This window comes from Anomaloglossus baeobatrachus, chromosome 11, assembly GCF_048569485.1.
Source record: "Anomaloglossus baeobatrachus isolate aAnoBae1 chromosome 11, aAnoBae1.hap1, whole genome shotgun sequence".
Lineage (NCBI taxonomy): Eukaryota > Metazoa > Chordata > Amphibia > Anura > Aromobatidae > Anomaloglossus > Anomaloglossus baeobatrachus.
Genome location: NC_134363.1, coordinates 49,365,208 through 49,381,612, shown reverse-complemented (window position 1 = coordinate 49,381,612; position 16,405 = coordinate 49,365,208). Strand labels below are relative to the sequence as shown.

Here is a 16,405-nt window from a genome sequence, read left to right as displayed (position 1 = left end):
AATAGATGATGCCTTCATTTCTTATCATCTGAATGGTTTCCTTGAATGAACCCTGGATTCTGGCTTGGAAAGTTACAGCAGTTTTGTGTGGAGTAATCGGAGAGGACCGGCATACATTAACATTTACTGATCCTTGCCAAGCTTCATTCTACCCTGAGCCTCGAGGTCACCTTCCAGATACTATGATTCACGCGAGGATACGGGCGGGGGCTGACATGGGGTTTTATTACTACTTGGTGGACAGTCCGTGGCGTCTTTTCATTCTTGGACCCTGAGGTTAGTGTGTCACATAGAGTCACTTCCACCAAGTCTAATAAACTTTGTATGTACTTATCCCGGTTTCTTGAAGCACTACCCAAAAAAATAATTGGCTTCCTTGTAGCTCATGTGTATATTAGACTCAGCAGCAAAAATGGTGAGCCATACTTACAAGCCGGACTGATGGCAACCCCCGCACCCACCAGGCTTATGTCCGCACGTTTCCGAATAATGAGACATTCAGCCCTTACACTGTATGACTTGGGTGAAACAATTTGGATCTCCTTCTACAAAAGTACCGCCCCCGTGGAACAGCCAAGCTGCTCGGATCCAGGTTCACTGGATGCGGCCACTCGAATGAAAGGGGGGGAATTTGTATTTACAGGGGAGTAATAGTTCGTGACACCACCCGTGGTGTGTGGTAATTAGGAGTACCACCGCTGCTGTTGGGAATACCCAGGGATGATGGAACGGGGCAGCAAGGTGATCGAGCCCACCACGGGTAGGGGGATGCCCCGGGACTCGGTGAAAGGAGGGAAGTGCCGTGTGGATGAAGGGGTCCCTCTCGTACTCCCTTAGTCCATTAAGCAGACACCGACAACCGGGTAAACCAAGTCTCTGGGTACTGCTGCCGCTGAGGGGAGCTTGTCTGGGTTCCGTCCCCAAGTGGTGCTGCCTGGTGGTCCGCGACCTGCCTCCTGGCACTTAGTTTTGACTTCAACTTGATAGCCCGGGAGCATGGAACTAGCCGGGTCCCGCTCCCCACTATGGCTAAGTATGGGAGCTTGCACTCAGGGGTCACGCTTGGGATTTTCTGGACTGTTTTTGGTTGGAAAGTCCTATCCCCCTCGTTGCGCTAATGCCCAGATTCTGGAGCGGGTGGGAACGGATTGTGAAGGTTTCGTTCCCCTCAAGTGTATTGTTGGGTTGCCTGAAGCTACTCCCCGACCTAGGGTCCGTGTACCCAATCTTGCCTTCGGTCCCGGACCGGTGATAGTGCCAGGCTGCCGGCTGCCCTCCTTGACGAGTCCGACCACCTTGCCACAATCCCTTGCGACCGGGGATCCAACTCCTCTAGGCCCAGACCACCGTCTGCAACCTAGGCAGTTACTCGAGGGCTACTTCCCAACCGCCTTCTCCACGCGACTCCACTCAACTGACCACACTTCCTCACCTCCCCTCCCTAATCCTCCAGGTGGGCGACTCAATTCCTTTCAAGCCGTCCACTGGTGTCAGGTGGGTGTGGTGCAGGGTGTCTCTAGGGTTTTGATTCACTGATGGAGGCAACACCACTTAAGTAGGGACCCAGAACCAAGATGGAGGCGGAATACTGCACGGAAGGGCTGCTTGTGCAGTACCCTGTGGCGACCTGATAGTCCAGGGGCGTCACACAAGCTTCTCACAATAGTTGGTAGGAATTTTGGCCCATTCCTCCTCATAGCACTGGTGTAACTGAGCCATGTTTGTAGGTCGCCGCTCGCACCGGCCTTTTCAGTGTCACCCATAAACTTTCAATAGGATTGAGATCAGGGTTTTGTGATGGCCACTCCAAAATATTGACTGTTATCTTTAAGCCACTTTGTAACAAGTTTGGCTGTAGCTTCATGTCATTGTCCATTTGGAAGACCCATTTCCATCCAAGCTTTAAGTTCCTGGCTGATGTCTTGAGATATTGTTTCAGTATTGTCACAATCTTCTTTCCTCATAATGCCATCTATTTTGTGAAGTGCACCAGTCCCTCCTGCAGCAAAACAACTGCACAACATGAAGCTGGTAACTGAGCCATGTTTGCAGGTTGCCTTGCTGGTACTTGATTTTCAGCTTTGCCCATAAATTTTCAATAGGATTGAGATCAGTGCTCATTGTGCGGCTCAGTTTCTGCCTGAAGCTCACAGCAGGCGGTCACTTCAAATGTAGCAGAGCTGGAATCCTCGTGGGACCTCATGTGGATTAACTGGATGTTTTGGGGGTTAATAAAGGGGTGAGAGGGGTTTGTTCTTTTATTTTTTATTTCAAATAAACACAAACACCGAAAAAAATCCTTTATTTCTTTTGACGTACAGATTAGTAATGGAGGGGGGTCTAATAGATGTCACCCATTACTAATATATGGCTTAGTGGCAGCTGTGAGCGGTTATTAACCCCTTATTATCCTGATTGCCATCGCACCAGGGGAATCGGGATGAACCAGGTAAAGTTCTGGGAATGTCGCATCTAATGGATGCGACAACCCTTGTCGGCTGGGGGCTGCTATTTTTAGGCTGGGGGAGGAGCCCAATAAGCAAGGGTGTCCCCAGCCTGAGAATACCAGCTCCCAGCTGCCGGGTTTAATCATGGCTGGGTATCAAAATTGAGGGGGACCATACACAGTTTTTGAAAATTTAAATAAATTAAAAAAAAAAAACAAAAAACTACATGAGGTTCCTCTTACTTTAATACGCAGCCAAGACAAGTGCATGGCTGGGGGCTGAAGCCATATGCTTTATTATTATATAGGGGAACCCTACGCAAATTTTATTTATTTTTAGATACGCACACAGGTCCTCCGACTGGTTGCAGTCAGACACGCTGTCACACAGGGTGGGGGCGCGTCTGTCTGCAACAAGACGTGGGGACTGCCGGTGGGCGGGGAAAGCAATGAATTTGTATGAAGGATATTGAGCGGCCCCAGAAGAAGTAGCATTAGAGCTGCACGGAGACTCGGTAAGTATAATACGGCTGCTCCAATCCCCCTATCCCTTGTACCACCATTTTAAAGTGCCAAATCTGCCCCCATAGACTTATATGGGCTCCGGTATTCGGACAGATATCCAGGATTAATTCCAGGCAGAAACCGGGGCGCTTTTTTTTTTTTTTTTTTTAACCTGGTTGGACCCGTTGATCCTGGGTATCTGCGAGTCCAATAGGAACCACACGTGCCATTTTCCAATCTGGAGGGACCACTACTATTTCCCAGCCACACATTTCAGTGCTGCTGTATAATAATTGCTTTCAGGACCTGCACACTAGTAGGCACAAAATAAGCTTACAATCAATGCATAGTTTAATAGAGTCAGACTGGATTAATAAAAAAGTGCCAGATAGAGGGTGCTGTAGTTTTAGGCAAATACATTTCATTGCAGTGCTGGAATCACAGGCACACAGCTCAGTGCTGCTGTTAAATGTCCTCCATACTGCTGCTTCTGTCTGTGTGTTACAGAAAAATAAGAAAAAGGCTTCCTCTGTTTCGGTGTACTGCATAGTGTAAGGGAAATATAGCAGCTCGTCTCCACCTGTGACGCCCTGGCCTATCAGGTCGTCGCAGGGTATTGTGCAATCTGCCCTTCTGCACAGTATCCACCCTCTTTGGTTACGGATCCTGGTCCTTTGGTGTTGCTAACAATCAAAATCCTAGGAACACTTTACACCGAACCCACCAGACACACCATTGGGGGGCCTGAAGGGAGTAGGGTCGCCTACATGGGGGGTTGGTAGGGAGAAGTGAGAAAGTGACAGAAGTGAAACAGGAGTGAAAGGAGTAGGAGGTGGAAAGTGACTCTCCGAGAGGGAGAGGGCACTGGTCCGGAGCAGGGCTCCTGGAGACTACTAGGTGGCAGACGTTGGTCTGGGCCTGGTAGGAGCTGGAACCCCGGTCACAGGGGATCGTGTCAAGGGGCACGGACTGCCGAGGAGGGCAGCCGGCGGCCTTGAGCCATCACCGGGCAAGGGGCCAGGGCACGACGGGTATGTGGACCCTAGGCCGGGAAGTAGCTTCACGCGTCCCAGTAATTTACCCGACGAGGGTGAAGACTTCAAGATTCATCCCCAACCCGCTCCAAAATCTGGGTACTAGTGCACCGATGGGATAGGACTTTCCCCAAACACAGTCCAAAGAAATCCTACGCATGAAACCTGAGAGCAAGCTCACTCCGTTAGCCATACGGGTGAGTGGGACCCGAAAAATTTCAACCTTGAGGGTCCAACTAGTGAGAAGGTGCCACGGAAAAGGCCACAGGCTAACAGCAACACCAAGGGCACGGATCCCAGCATGCTCCCTCCATGCTGCAGCGGTGCTCAGAATTCTGGTTTACAAGCTGTCGGTGTTATTATTCCTGGACTGAGTGAGTACGCTGAAAAAGCCCCTTTTCCTCTACCCAATGGCACCCCGTCACCAACACCCAACGGGCCCCGTGGCACAAACCCCCTACCCACGGAGGGGTTAAACATCCTGCTGCTACACCATCGCCACCGGGCTCCCTAACAGCAGCGGTGGTCTCCTACATTACCACGCACCGTGGGTGGTGTCACGAACTTACACATCCCTTGTTCATACCTATCCCCTTTCTTTTGAATTCGAGTGTTCGCGCGAACCCCTGGGTCCGGAGACCCCTCGAGGCACCGCGGCTCCGAAGCCGAGCTGCTCGGCCACTGTCGCAGGGGCAGTACACACCTACCAGCTATTACGGCTGACAGATGGTCCTGTGGTGTCTGGCTGTAGAAGGTCACAGCGTTTGGCTACACAAACTGCTCCATGACCTTCTATTCTTAGTACTGTGGTGTAAATGGTATCCTATATATCGTCTCTGCTTGGGGTTAATTCTTTACCTGTTAGGACCTTGCGGATATCCTCATCTGTCAGCTGCTAATCATCATTTCCCCTTGTGTCCTTAAAATACTCACATTTCCCCTTGGTGTTTGCTGGTGATCGAGTTATATTCCTATACAGGTCATGGATGCAAGCAGTCGGCTTGTATTTGTAGTGGGTGAGCATACCCCCTACAAAAGGGAGCTGAGATAGCCCGGAATTGTTGTTAATAAAAATGTTTGACTTTTTACTATTGTGTATTGTGGTAGGGCACCCCTAGTGGCCGGGTGGGACGGCTGTCGCCACAGGGAAGGAGGAGCCGGCAGGAATCACAGGGGAGGAGTGTGTATGTGAGAGGGAGTTGGATCCGGGACGGGAGAGGGAGAACATCTAGGGGCAGAGTGTGTGAGCGGAACCACCACGGGGCGCCGGAGAGAACAGAGGAGAACGTAACCTCAGGGTGTGAAGCAACTGGTGTGGGTCCGGTGTGCGTGTAACCGAAGAGTGGGAGCCCGGCGAAGTGGAGTACCCCGGGCATAACCCCATCAGAGGGTGCGTTAGGGCAGGCTGTCCCCAGCTCCACCGAAAGTGCCTGATACTGCTGCCGGATTGTTGTGTACAATAAAGGATGTCTTTTATTACCACCACCCTTTGCCTGAAGATTGTTTGTACACCGTCCGGCGATTGCACCATCACACTCTGCCCCACAAAGTCAACTCCCGGTCTTGAAGTAACAGAGGAACCAGGGGTAAGCCTTGCAGCAATGGCCACGACTACAAGGCCGGAGGCACCCCTGGCACCTCATTACAAGTGGCGTAGTCAGCAGGATGCGAATTCCCTGCCAGGGACCCAAGAAGTCGGAGATCAAGTGGTGCCTAGGGCACAGGATCTGAGCTATGATAGAAGATTTCCGATCCCATGGTGGGAAGAAGAAGATACGGTGCCTGTAGCGTTGGACCGGGCACAAGATGGCGGCAAGATGGCCGTCGTCTGTGAAGAAACAGAAAGCGCGCGAAAAATTGGCGCCAAAAGAAGAGCCTGGGGCTGGCCAGTGCCGACGAAGAAGTTCGGAGTACTCCGCCCAAAGAGGGGAGGTGCCGGTCCCAGGGCACGAAGAAAGACATATGAAGTGGGCGGTGTTGGGAAGAAAAAGAAGAACCGCCGCGGAGGAGTCAAGATGATGTGTGAGGCTGGGGGTGGAGCATGCTCAAGAGCGGGAAACATAGGCCCGCCTCCACTTCCTCCAGTGTGAAGCCCCACAGGTGTTGTGTCGGTGCATTACCTTCAGGGACTCCACTCAGCTGGATCTGGTCACAGGTAGGAGATCTTCTTCTTGTCGTGACGCCACTCTCAGAATTGCGGTCAGTGGGGACCGCCACTGCAGGTTGAGGGACGCCTGGGGCTGATGGTGAGTGCAGTTAGTTGGAATAGCCTCCTGAGAGTGAGGCAAGCCCCAGGGCCCTGTGTAGATGCGTAGTACTACAAGTCGCAGAATGACTCACACAGGCAGAACTGTCTTTCAAGGGCTTTACTCACATTTGATGGCAGGGTGAGTAGCCCGGGCGCAGCTGAGATGAACCAGGTGGGAACCAGGTATCCTTCAGGCTGACTTTATGAGGGTGACTACCAACTCGCCTTCCTTAGCCCTTGGTGGTTTGGGGTGACCCCGACTTTGAGTCCCTATGGGGGTCACCCAGGGAAGTTGCTGAAGCCTCACTCCCCTTCGTTTGCCGTGTGCTTGTTGCCTGGGCCAGATCACTCCAGCTTCTTGCCTCCTGTGAGCTATGGGCCCTAACTGTGGCTACGTGGCTGCGGCTTTTTGTGGTGTTGTGGCGTGGGCTTTGAGAGCCCCACACCGGCAGGTTTAGCAAAAGAAAGCTGGATCTATCTCCGCTTCGGGATCTGCCGCCCGTTTGGGCCTGGTTCTCCCTAGCAGTCTCCTTACTTCCCACTCCGTGCTCTTCTTTAGCTGAGATGGGTTTCGGGTAGCACTCCTAGTTGACCGTTCTCCCCCGTCAGTAGCCACTGCGCGGGCGCTGTTAGACAGCAACAGCCCCACAGGTCTGCTCCTCACTGAGCCCTCTGGAGTTCTCCTCTAACTGACTCACTGCTCCTCCTCTCCTGTTCTTGCCTACGCCACCTAGCAACCAGACTCTCCACCACACCCCTTGAGAGGAGATGGAGGCTTTTGACCCCCTGCCACTATTCCAGTGGAGGTATAGGCTTTGCCCCCTCCTGGGACCCCCAGGGGTCCTCTCAAAGGTACATGTGTGAGACCTGATCACTATGCGCCTGTGTTCCACACCCCTGTCAGCCTTCTGGATTACCTGTATTGTACTGTCCCCAGCATGGGTGCAGTACTCAGTGGTGCCTGACCAGGTCAGGGGCGCCACACCAGTCTCAGCATCGACTCCGCCGCCATTACGAGAGACGCCGCGAGTTCTTGAAATGGATACCTCCGAACAGCAGCAAGAAATGGTGACCGCCCTGGAACTTCCTAGCTTGGGCCGAGGGCGACCCAAACATGTTGCAGCTACCGGAGTGTCCCCTCTCGACATCCCGGCCGCGCCAGGAGGATCAGAACGGCCGGCTAAAGTGACCTGGCTGACCACATGGGACGCTGCGACCGGAGGCACTACCACAGAAGTCCGGGCGACTTATGCTACACAGTTGCCGGTGGGGAATCGGCCCCTGGGGATCCCCTATGCCGACCTCGAGACACCTCCGCCCGCCGCCGCGGCAGCAGCGCCATCTGCCTCCAGACAGGAACCGGCAGAAGTACTTGCCCAGAAGCTGGAGCAAGACCACCGGGGCTTTTTCTGGGACCCCGTACACCCGTCTCCCAACCTTCACCCAAGGGCTCCGTCCCCGGTACCAGACCCCGTCCAGGAGCGGCTGCTCGCGGAAACCATCGCCCGGGAGATGCTGGCCGGTCCCGGCGGCGAATAGCTGGCGCTGCAATTCACCACCGGTATAGTGGTGAAGTTCAACCAGCAGGAAGGCTATGGTTTTATCCGGGAAGAGGCCACTGGTGATGACTATTTCTATAACCGGGTACACCTGGATGTGGAAGGGTTACCGCAGCGCCTCCACACCCTCTATCCGGGAGAAAAAGTACAGTTTCTACCCGAGGCGGGAAGCCGCGGCCTTTTCGCGGTCGGCGTGACCAGGATACCGACCCCACGTGAAGCGGCTCAATGGCAACAGGAGCTAGAATGGGAAGAGCACCAAAATCGGCGACGGAACCAGTCAAAACCAGTGGTGACCGATGCGTCCCGTCCCAGACGTACCGTGGCGATAGCACCGGAGGTGATGCCCGGCCTGACCGCTGACCCGGAAAAGAGCACTCCGGCGGTGCTGGCGGTCAATCAGAGCGTTACCAACCACCCGGTGATTGTTCTAGATGTGCCTCCACCAGCGCCTCAACCACCCCGGGTAGCGTCTCCATCACCCCCGGCGGGGACTGAAGGGGCCACGCCATCAGAGGCCCCCTACGCTCCTGTGTCTTTCCGGAGGGTACGCCGACAACCCGGGCAGACCCTGGGCGACTACATCCAGGCTCAAACAGCCGAATGGAAGCGGTCCTGGCCTCCGGAGTAAGCGTCCTGGTCGGCTTGTACGAAGACCGGCAGAAGTTGTGTTTCGCATGTTCCAGTTGTTAAGCCCGGAGAGAGTCCGCTGCTGGACTGAGCCAGGGGCTCCTCCGTAAGGCGAAGAAGGAACAGTTTTGTTTCAGTTTTGCGTTCCTGTTGTCCACAACAAAGACCGGGAGCGCTGCTAAGCCTCCGGGCACCACCAAAGACCGGGAGCGCTGCTAAGCCTCCGGGCACCACCAAAGACCGGGAGCGCTGCTAAGCCTCCGGGCGCTGCCAAGACCGAGCGCTGGACTGGTGCCCCTTTCTTCCGGGCCGCCTGTTGTGGACTGGTTTGTAGTTGTTCAAAATATTATGCCTATGTTTTAATGTGTGTGTTTTTATGATGAAGCCTTGCTGGGAGGCTCGGGTTTTAAGAGGGGAGGCATGTAGTGGGTGAGCATACCCCCTACAAAGGGAGCTGAGATAGCCCGGAATTGTTGTTAATAAAAATGTTTGACTTTCTACTATTGTGTATTGTGGTAGGGCACCCCTAGTGGCCGGGTGGGACGGCTGTCGCCACAGGGAAGGAGGAGCCGGCAGGAATCACAGGGGAGGAGTGTGTATGTGAGAGGGAGTTGGATCTGGGACGGGAGACGGAGAACATCTAGGGGCAGAGTGTGTGAGCGGAACCACCAGGGGGCGCCGGAGAGAACGGAGGAGAACGTAACCTCAGGGTGTGAAGCAACTGGTGTGGGTCCGGTGTGCGTGTAACCGAAGAGTGGGAGCCCGGCGAAGTGGAGTACCCCGGGCATAACCCCATCAGAGGGTGCGTTAGGGCAGGCTGTCCCCAGCTCCACCGAAAGTGCCTGATACTGCTGCCGGATTGTTGTGTACAATAAAGGATGTCTTTTATTACCACCACCCTTTGCCTGAAGATTGTTTGTACACCGTCCGGCGATTGCACCATCACACTCTGCCCCACAAAGTCAACTCCCGGTCTTGAAGTAACAGAGGAACCAGGGGTAAGCCTTGCAGCAATGGCCACGACTACAAGGCCGGAGGCACCCCTGGCACCTCATTACATATTCATCTTGAGAAACGTTGTATGTTGCTCTACTGTCATGGATGTAAGACAGTCATGTGGTTTCTGGCAATAGAAAACCACAGCATTTGGGGGCTCAAAATGCTCCCTGATTTTCTATTGTTCCTGCTGACAGTATTCATTGGTATAGGTAGCTTTCCTGATGGATTTTCAGCTCTAACCCTTTAGGACCCAGGGGAGCTCTCCTTTTATCCAGCTGCTGATCATCAGTATTCTCTTGATGCTTAAATTCTTTCATCTTCCCTGGACTGGTGCTGATACTATTCAGTTCACTCTAGCTCTGGTTCCAAACAGGTGGCCTGTACCCATCTGTAGTATCGTTACAGATGTTTTGCTGAACATCTGCCTTAGACATCTGTAGATAAGTAGTCCATGCATTTTCCCCCTGTGTGTCCTCCTTGTGTCTTCTATAGTGTTTAGTGGGATTGATGAAGAGCTCATCCCATCCGTTCCATATTTAGGGTCCAGCAAAAGGGATACCTAGGATCAGGTATCTGGCTCAGAGCATAGGTGCGGAACCTATCTAGGGTGGGGAGGGACCCCAGGGACCAGCAGTAGGATTACCTAGGGTCAGGTATCCGGCTCAGAGCATAGGTACGGAATCTATCTAGGGTTGGGAGGGACCCCATGGATCAGCAGTAGGGATACCTAGGGTCAGGTATCTGGATCAGAGTATAGGTACAGAACCTATCTAGGGTGGTGAGGGACGCCAGGAACCAGCAGTAGAGATATTTAGGGTCAGGTATCTGGCTCAGAGCATAGGTACAGAATCTATCTAGGGTGGTGAGGGACCAGCTGTACGTTGGGCCATTTGTCACATCTCCCTTTACCCTAGATGCAGGGTCCCCTTCCCCTACCTTTTACCACTCACTTGGTACTTCCCTTTACCTAGCATGACATGTACCTTTCAGAGTCTTCTTGGACATAAGTTATTCGTTTACTTCCTCCGGTCTGTGCTCTCTATGTCTTCTGTAGAGCTTAGTGGGGTTGACTAAGTGCTCATCCCATCCGGTCATTACCTATGGCCCAGTTAAGGATCAGCCAGGGCCAGGTATCCTGCACGGCGCAGAGGTGCGGAACCGATCTAGGGGTGGTGAGGGAAGCCAGGGGCCAGCGGAAGGTTTGGTTAGGGGTCACAATCTCCCCTTTTCTTTGTAGAGTCTATGGTCCTTAATGTAACATTATTGGCCGTGATTACTCAGGACAAAAGTTCATGACAACTTGAAATATTTAAGGCTGTATAATAACTTTTTATTGTTCTGTAAACACATAAAACATTCTTAAAAAAATATTTAAAAAGAGAGAAAACAAAAACAATATTTAAGGAGTCAGAAAACATCTGAAACAGGTTCAAAGTGCACAAAATTTTCCAAAAACTTGTAAATGCAAGAATTTTTTTTCGAAAAAAGGGAATATAAAAAACACAATAACAATGCTCGATCATTATAAATATAAAGTAGTAGTACTTAGTACCACTGAAACCAGTCATAATAAAAAGATTATCCAGCTCAGGATTTCCATCTCTGCACCATATGATTGGATGATATTCTTGATGTCAAAAAACGCAACACCCTTAAAAAAAAAAAAGAAAAAAAAAAAAAAAAAAAAGACAACCCAAACTAAGGCTGGATTCATACACTCAAAATAACTACGGACATCACAACTCATAAAAAAGGAATGTTTGTAGGGCTTGTTCCCTTTCAGAAAAGGTTTTTTCTAAGCTCAATTTTTTGTTCCTATAACATGGCTTATAGGAAAACCTTTTTTTAAACAGCACTACCACTTTAAGTCCAGCCCCCAAGGAACATCCAAAATTAGACAATGCCCACATTTGGGTGGAGTTTACTGAAATTCCCCATTTTTTGAGGTTGGGGACATAACTGAATTTGGTGGAATGTCTTCTGAAAAATTTGGCTTTAAATGGGGTAAAATTTATCCAAAAATGGTCTAACTTTAATTTTTTCAAGGCAGTTTAAGAAATAAATTCTTAGAGGTGATTGGCTACTACTATTTATTGTGATAAATCTGCCCTATTATGTAAGCCCGGATTAAGTTTATTATAATAATGGAGGTTGGTGAGGGACCCATGACCATTGTAACCCAGGAGCCCAGACTAATTTCTGTATATTCGGTACTAAAAAATAGCTAGAGATAGAATTATGTAATGGTTTCGCCTATAAAATGCTTCACCACGTGTGTTGAGCAAGGGATGAAACTATAAACCTATAAAAGTGGAATCATTTTGTGGATTATTACGGAATTTTTTCATCATATTTACAGAGAGCATCCACATACGTCCTAGTTTCGCCTATAAAATGCTTCATGTGTACTGAGCAAGGGATGAACCTATAAAAGTGGAATCATCTTGTGGGTTATTCCGGAATTTCTTTCATCATATTTACAGAGAGCATCCACATATGTTCCTGAAAAGGGACATTACAACCGATAAACGAGAGCCTTAAAAAGTTTCCTCCTCCGTGGCTGTGCTGGACCAAGGCCCATTGTAAAAGTAGAGGACATAAGGCAGGCAGTGGTATTGTCCATCATGTGGCAGTAAACTATATTGTGTTCCTTAGAATACAGAATTCTTCTTCCTAAAATATAAAAAAAATAGAAAATGTGAATTTTTTTACATTAAATTCATGAAAAACTGTCCTGTAGCCAGAGATCATAACACTCAAACAGAAAAGATTGCAGGTGCATCTCAGTCGTAGAATATGGGTTTTCAAAAGATGACTTAACAGTTCTTATAGGTGTCATGTTTCGGTCCTTATGTGTTTCAGGCAGTCAACCTCACCATATGCATGTTTCGCCCTTACTGCTTCATCAGGGGATATCCAACCTCCCTATGGTTCCATGCTTAAAATTTGCTACTTGCCTTATTTATGCTCAGGAGGTGGTTTATCACTTTTCACTGTGCCACTATCTTGAAGAGCCTCCACTATCCAGGAAAGTGCCTTAGCGCAATATTCCACCTGAAACACACACAAATACACAGGTACAGTTGAAACCAGACGTTTATCTCTGCTCTCTATAAAGACCCATCTGGAGATTTTTCCCTCGGCTCCCTATAAAGACATCTGGAGGTTTTTCCCTCCGTTCTCTAACGACACATCTGCAGGTTTTTCCCTCCGCTCTCTATACAGACATCTGCAGGTTTTCCCTCTGCTCTCTATAAAGACACATCTGGAGGTTTTTCCCTCTACCTGACATGAAATCATAATAAACCTTTCCCGATTTAGGTCAATTAAGAACCAAAGTTATTTCTATTTGCCAAATACCAGAATAATGAGAGGGAGAATGTTGTAAAGCATTTTTATTACTTTCTGCAAAGTCAAAAGTTTCTCTCCATTTCATTAGTATTTGGTGGCATTGCCCTTATACTCTGTGACGTGGGTGAAACATTTTGGATCCTTCCAGAAGCTTCTCACAATAGTTGGTGAGAATTTGGACAGATTCCTCCTGACAGAACTGGTGTAGCTGAGCCATGTTTGTAGATCGCCGCTCGCACGGGCCTTTTTAGCTTTGCCCATAAATTTTCAATAGGATTAAGATCAGGGTTTTGTGATGGCCACTCCAAAACATTGACTTTGTTATCCTTAAACCACTTTGTAACCAGTTTGGTAGTATGTTTCGGGTCATTATCCATTTGGAAGACCCATTTCCACCAAAGCTTTAAGTTCCTGGCTGATGTCTTGAGATGTTCTTCAGCATTGCCACAATCTTCTTTCTTCATCAATTTTGTGACGTGCAACAGTCCCTCCTGCAGCAAAACAACCCCACAACATGATGCTGCCGTCCCATGTGTTTCACAGTTGGGATTGTGTTCTTAGGCTTTAAAGCTTCTCGCTTTTTCAATCAAATGAAACGATGGTTATTATGGCCAAACAGTTCAATTTACTTTTGTCAGACCATAGGACATGTCTCCAAAAATTAAGGTCTTTGTTCCTGTGTGCATTTGCAAACATTAATCTGTCTTTTTTATGTTTCTTTTGGAGTCATGGCTTCTTCCTGGCAGAGTGGCCTTTCAGTCCATGTTGATACAGTACTCGTTTCACTGTGGATAATGACACAACCTTACCAGCTTCCACCAGCATCTTCACAAGGTGTTTTGCTTTTGTTCTTGGGTTGATATGCCCATGTCAGACCAAAGCACATTCATTTTTGACACACAGAACCAGTCTCCTTTCTGATGGCTGGACATACCCATCTTGTTTGTACTTGCCTAAAATTGTTTGTACAGATGAACGAGGCACCATCAGGTGTCTGGAAAGTGTACCCAAGGATGAACCAGACTTCTGCAAGTCTACAATTCTCTTCCTGAGATCTTGGCTGATTTCTTTTGACTTTCCCATGATGCTACACAAAGAAGCCGTGTGTTTCAGGTGTGCATTATAATACATCCACAGGAGTGTCTCTAACTCAGATGTTGCCAATAAACTTATCAGAAGCTTCCAAAGACATGACATCATCATATGGGCTGTCCCATAATGTTTAAAGTCATAGCACTCTTAGTGTATGTAAACTTTTCACTGTGGAAAGTAATAAAAATGAATGCAAACATTCTCTCTCTCTCATTATTCTGGCATTTGGTAAATATAAATTATTTTGGTTCCTAAATGACCTAAAACGGGAAAGGTTTATTCTGAGTTCATGTCAGATCATGAGAAAAACCTGCAGATGCGTCTTTATAGAGAGCGGAGGGAAAAATCTGCAGATCTATCTATATAGAGAATGGAGGGAAAAACCTGCAGATGTGTCTTTATAGAGAGCGGAGGGAAAAACCTGCAGATGTGTCTTTATAGAGAGTGGAGGGAAAAACCTGCAGATGTGTCTTTATAGAGCGCGGAGGAAAAAACCTGCAGAAGTGTCTTTATAGAGAATGGAGGGAAAAACCTGCAGATGTGTCTTTATAGATAGTGGATGGAAACGCACACGTACCTCTGTTTCCAGCGCTTTCATTCTTCGGTCGTGCTCCTTCATCTCACCGAGTTGCTCCCCGAGTTGCTTCAATGCGGTGTCTACCCTACAAAAGTAACACAAATCTGACTGACCGACTATGGACAGAAACATTTTCCCTTGGTTAGAGAAAGGCTCATCTTGTCCGAGCTGCAGAAAGAACAACAAGTCGGCAAATTGGATTCATTTGATGGAAATTGTAAGCATCTGTAGAGGAATGCTAATGTTTTACTATCTGAATATTTCCATATTGGACTGATAATGTTTTTTGCAAAATATGACATATCAAAAAAATAACCAAAAATGTGTAGAATACTCTAGGCAAATATATGTTACCTCTATGGTGCTTGACACCACCCTGCCCCATCACCAAACCGCATCTGGAACGGGTCCCACACTATCCGTTTTACTTCGGCTGTTCCTTTAAAATGCAAAATTTAATTGAAATATGAAGTAGGTATTGATCACTTACTTTTGGGATGTGCGCCTGAGACGCTCCGTGTCGCTGTCCCTCTTCTGCTTTGCAATATTCACCAGGTAATTCTCTTTTTGCACGGCTTCCCATGTGAGCATCCGGCTATCCAGAGGCTCCTTCAGCTCCAACACTAAAAAGCAAGAGTATCAGAGCTATCAATATGGCAAAAACAGGGCAAGTCCACCAAGTTGTCATCAGACTCCTCTCCATGTGCCCTTTTTAGGGCATGTTCACACACATTTTGGAGACGATTCTGCTCCAAAATCCACACGAAAAAAACACTTCAAATCCTCCTTGGATATGTGGCGCCCTGGACTAGCCAGGTCGTCACAGATACACCCCCACCCCCATTAGACAGGGACACCAGCCAAACACAAAACCCTTCTTGCCTCCCTCCAGGGTGTGATGTCCACACCAGGTGGGGCGGAGCCAAGCGGTTGGCCCCACTCACCGAGGAGTTCACAGGCCTGGAGGCGGGAAAAGTGACAGTTCAGTGTTGGAGTTTGAAGTGAGAGGAGCAAGCACTTGGGTGTCTGGGTTTGTGGCCCAGGCACTGACAGCAAGGTTGGCAGACGGTGGTGACCGTCTGCAGGAGTGGTGAAGCAACGCAGAACCGTAGGACTGGGGACGGGCGACGGCCCGCCGGTACCGACCGGGGAGCGAAGTGAAGCCAGCACACACAGGCAGGGCCATCGGACCCCGACCAGGCTTGGATCCGCCGACAATAGCCAAATCCGAATGTGACCGGAACCCCAGGGGTTTCCTAACAACCAAAGACCCGATAGAAGGCAACCGCCCACACCGTGAGGGTACTACCGCCTAAGGCCAGAGACCCATGGGCCAGCGCCTGTGGGCAAACGGGCTCCTCCGGCATCCATCCACCGGGGAGCGGACTACCATTGGGGATCCATAGTAGTCAACTGAGTACATCAAGGTGCAGAGAAAGACAGCCGCCATCACCTGTCCGGGGAGAGACACTGCAGCCGGCTGTGGGACCCGTCCATCCAGCCGTTTGGTTTACCAGAGACTCTGTCATTGACTGCCTGAGTGAGTACACAAGTGCCATCCGGCACCGCACCGCGCTGCCCCTGCAACCTTGCAATCCCAGCCATCCTGCCTCCCTGTCACCTCTCTGGGCCCCGGGACCACCGACCCCTACCCGCGGAGGGGGAAAACAACATCCCAGCTGCTCTCTACCATCGCTCCCGGGATCCCCGTCACCAGCAGCGGTGGTGCCCATCTTCACCACAACCCGTGGGTGGCGTCACAGACTAAATCCCCCAAACCAACCACCCCTTTCACTCACGGGCGAGGAGCGCCGCTCAAGTCCCCGGATCCGGCCCACCGCTCGAGCCACCAAGCAGCCGCAGCAGCGCAGGACCCAAGCGTTAGCGAGCGCGCAGCAGCGGCGGCGTCCTCCCCACCCGCGACAGATAGGCCTTGTATTTAGTGATGGGTGAACCCAAACTCTA

General features: G+C 49.9%; 1 protein-coding gene across 2 annotated transcripts in view; it reads right to left on the bottom strand.

The window, feature by feature from the left end:
* Positions 1-12,376: 12,376 nt before the first annotated feature.
* TRPM4 (transient receptor potential cation channel subfamily M member 4) overlaps positions 12,377-16,405 on the bottom strand; it is a 142,034-nt gene continuing 138,005 nt past the window's right edge. For both annotated transcript variants that reach the window (XM_075329098.1, XM_075329097.1), the window contains exons 22-24: positions 14,931-15,063; positions 14,441-14,525; positions 12,377-12,474 (exon numbers count right to left, since the gene is read on the bottom strand). In XM_075329098.1, coding sequence (XP_075185213.1) covers positions 12,379-12,474; positions 14,441-14,525; positions 14,931-15,063 — 314 coding nt within the window. In that variant the 3' untranslated portion in view covers positions 12,377-12,378. The remainder of the gene's footprint in view (positions 12,475-14,440; positions 14,526-14,930; positions 15,064-16,405) is intronic.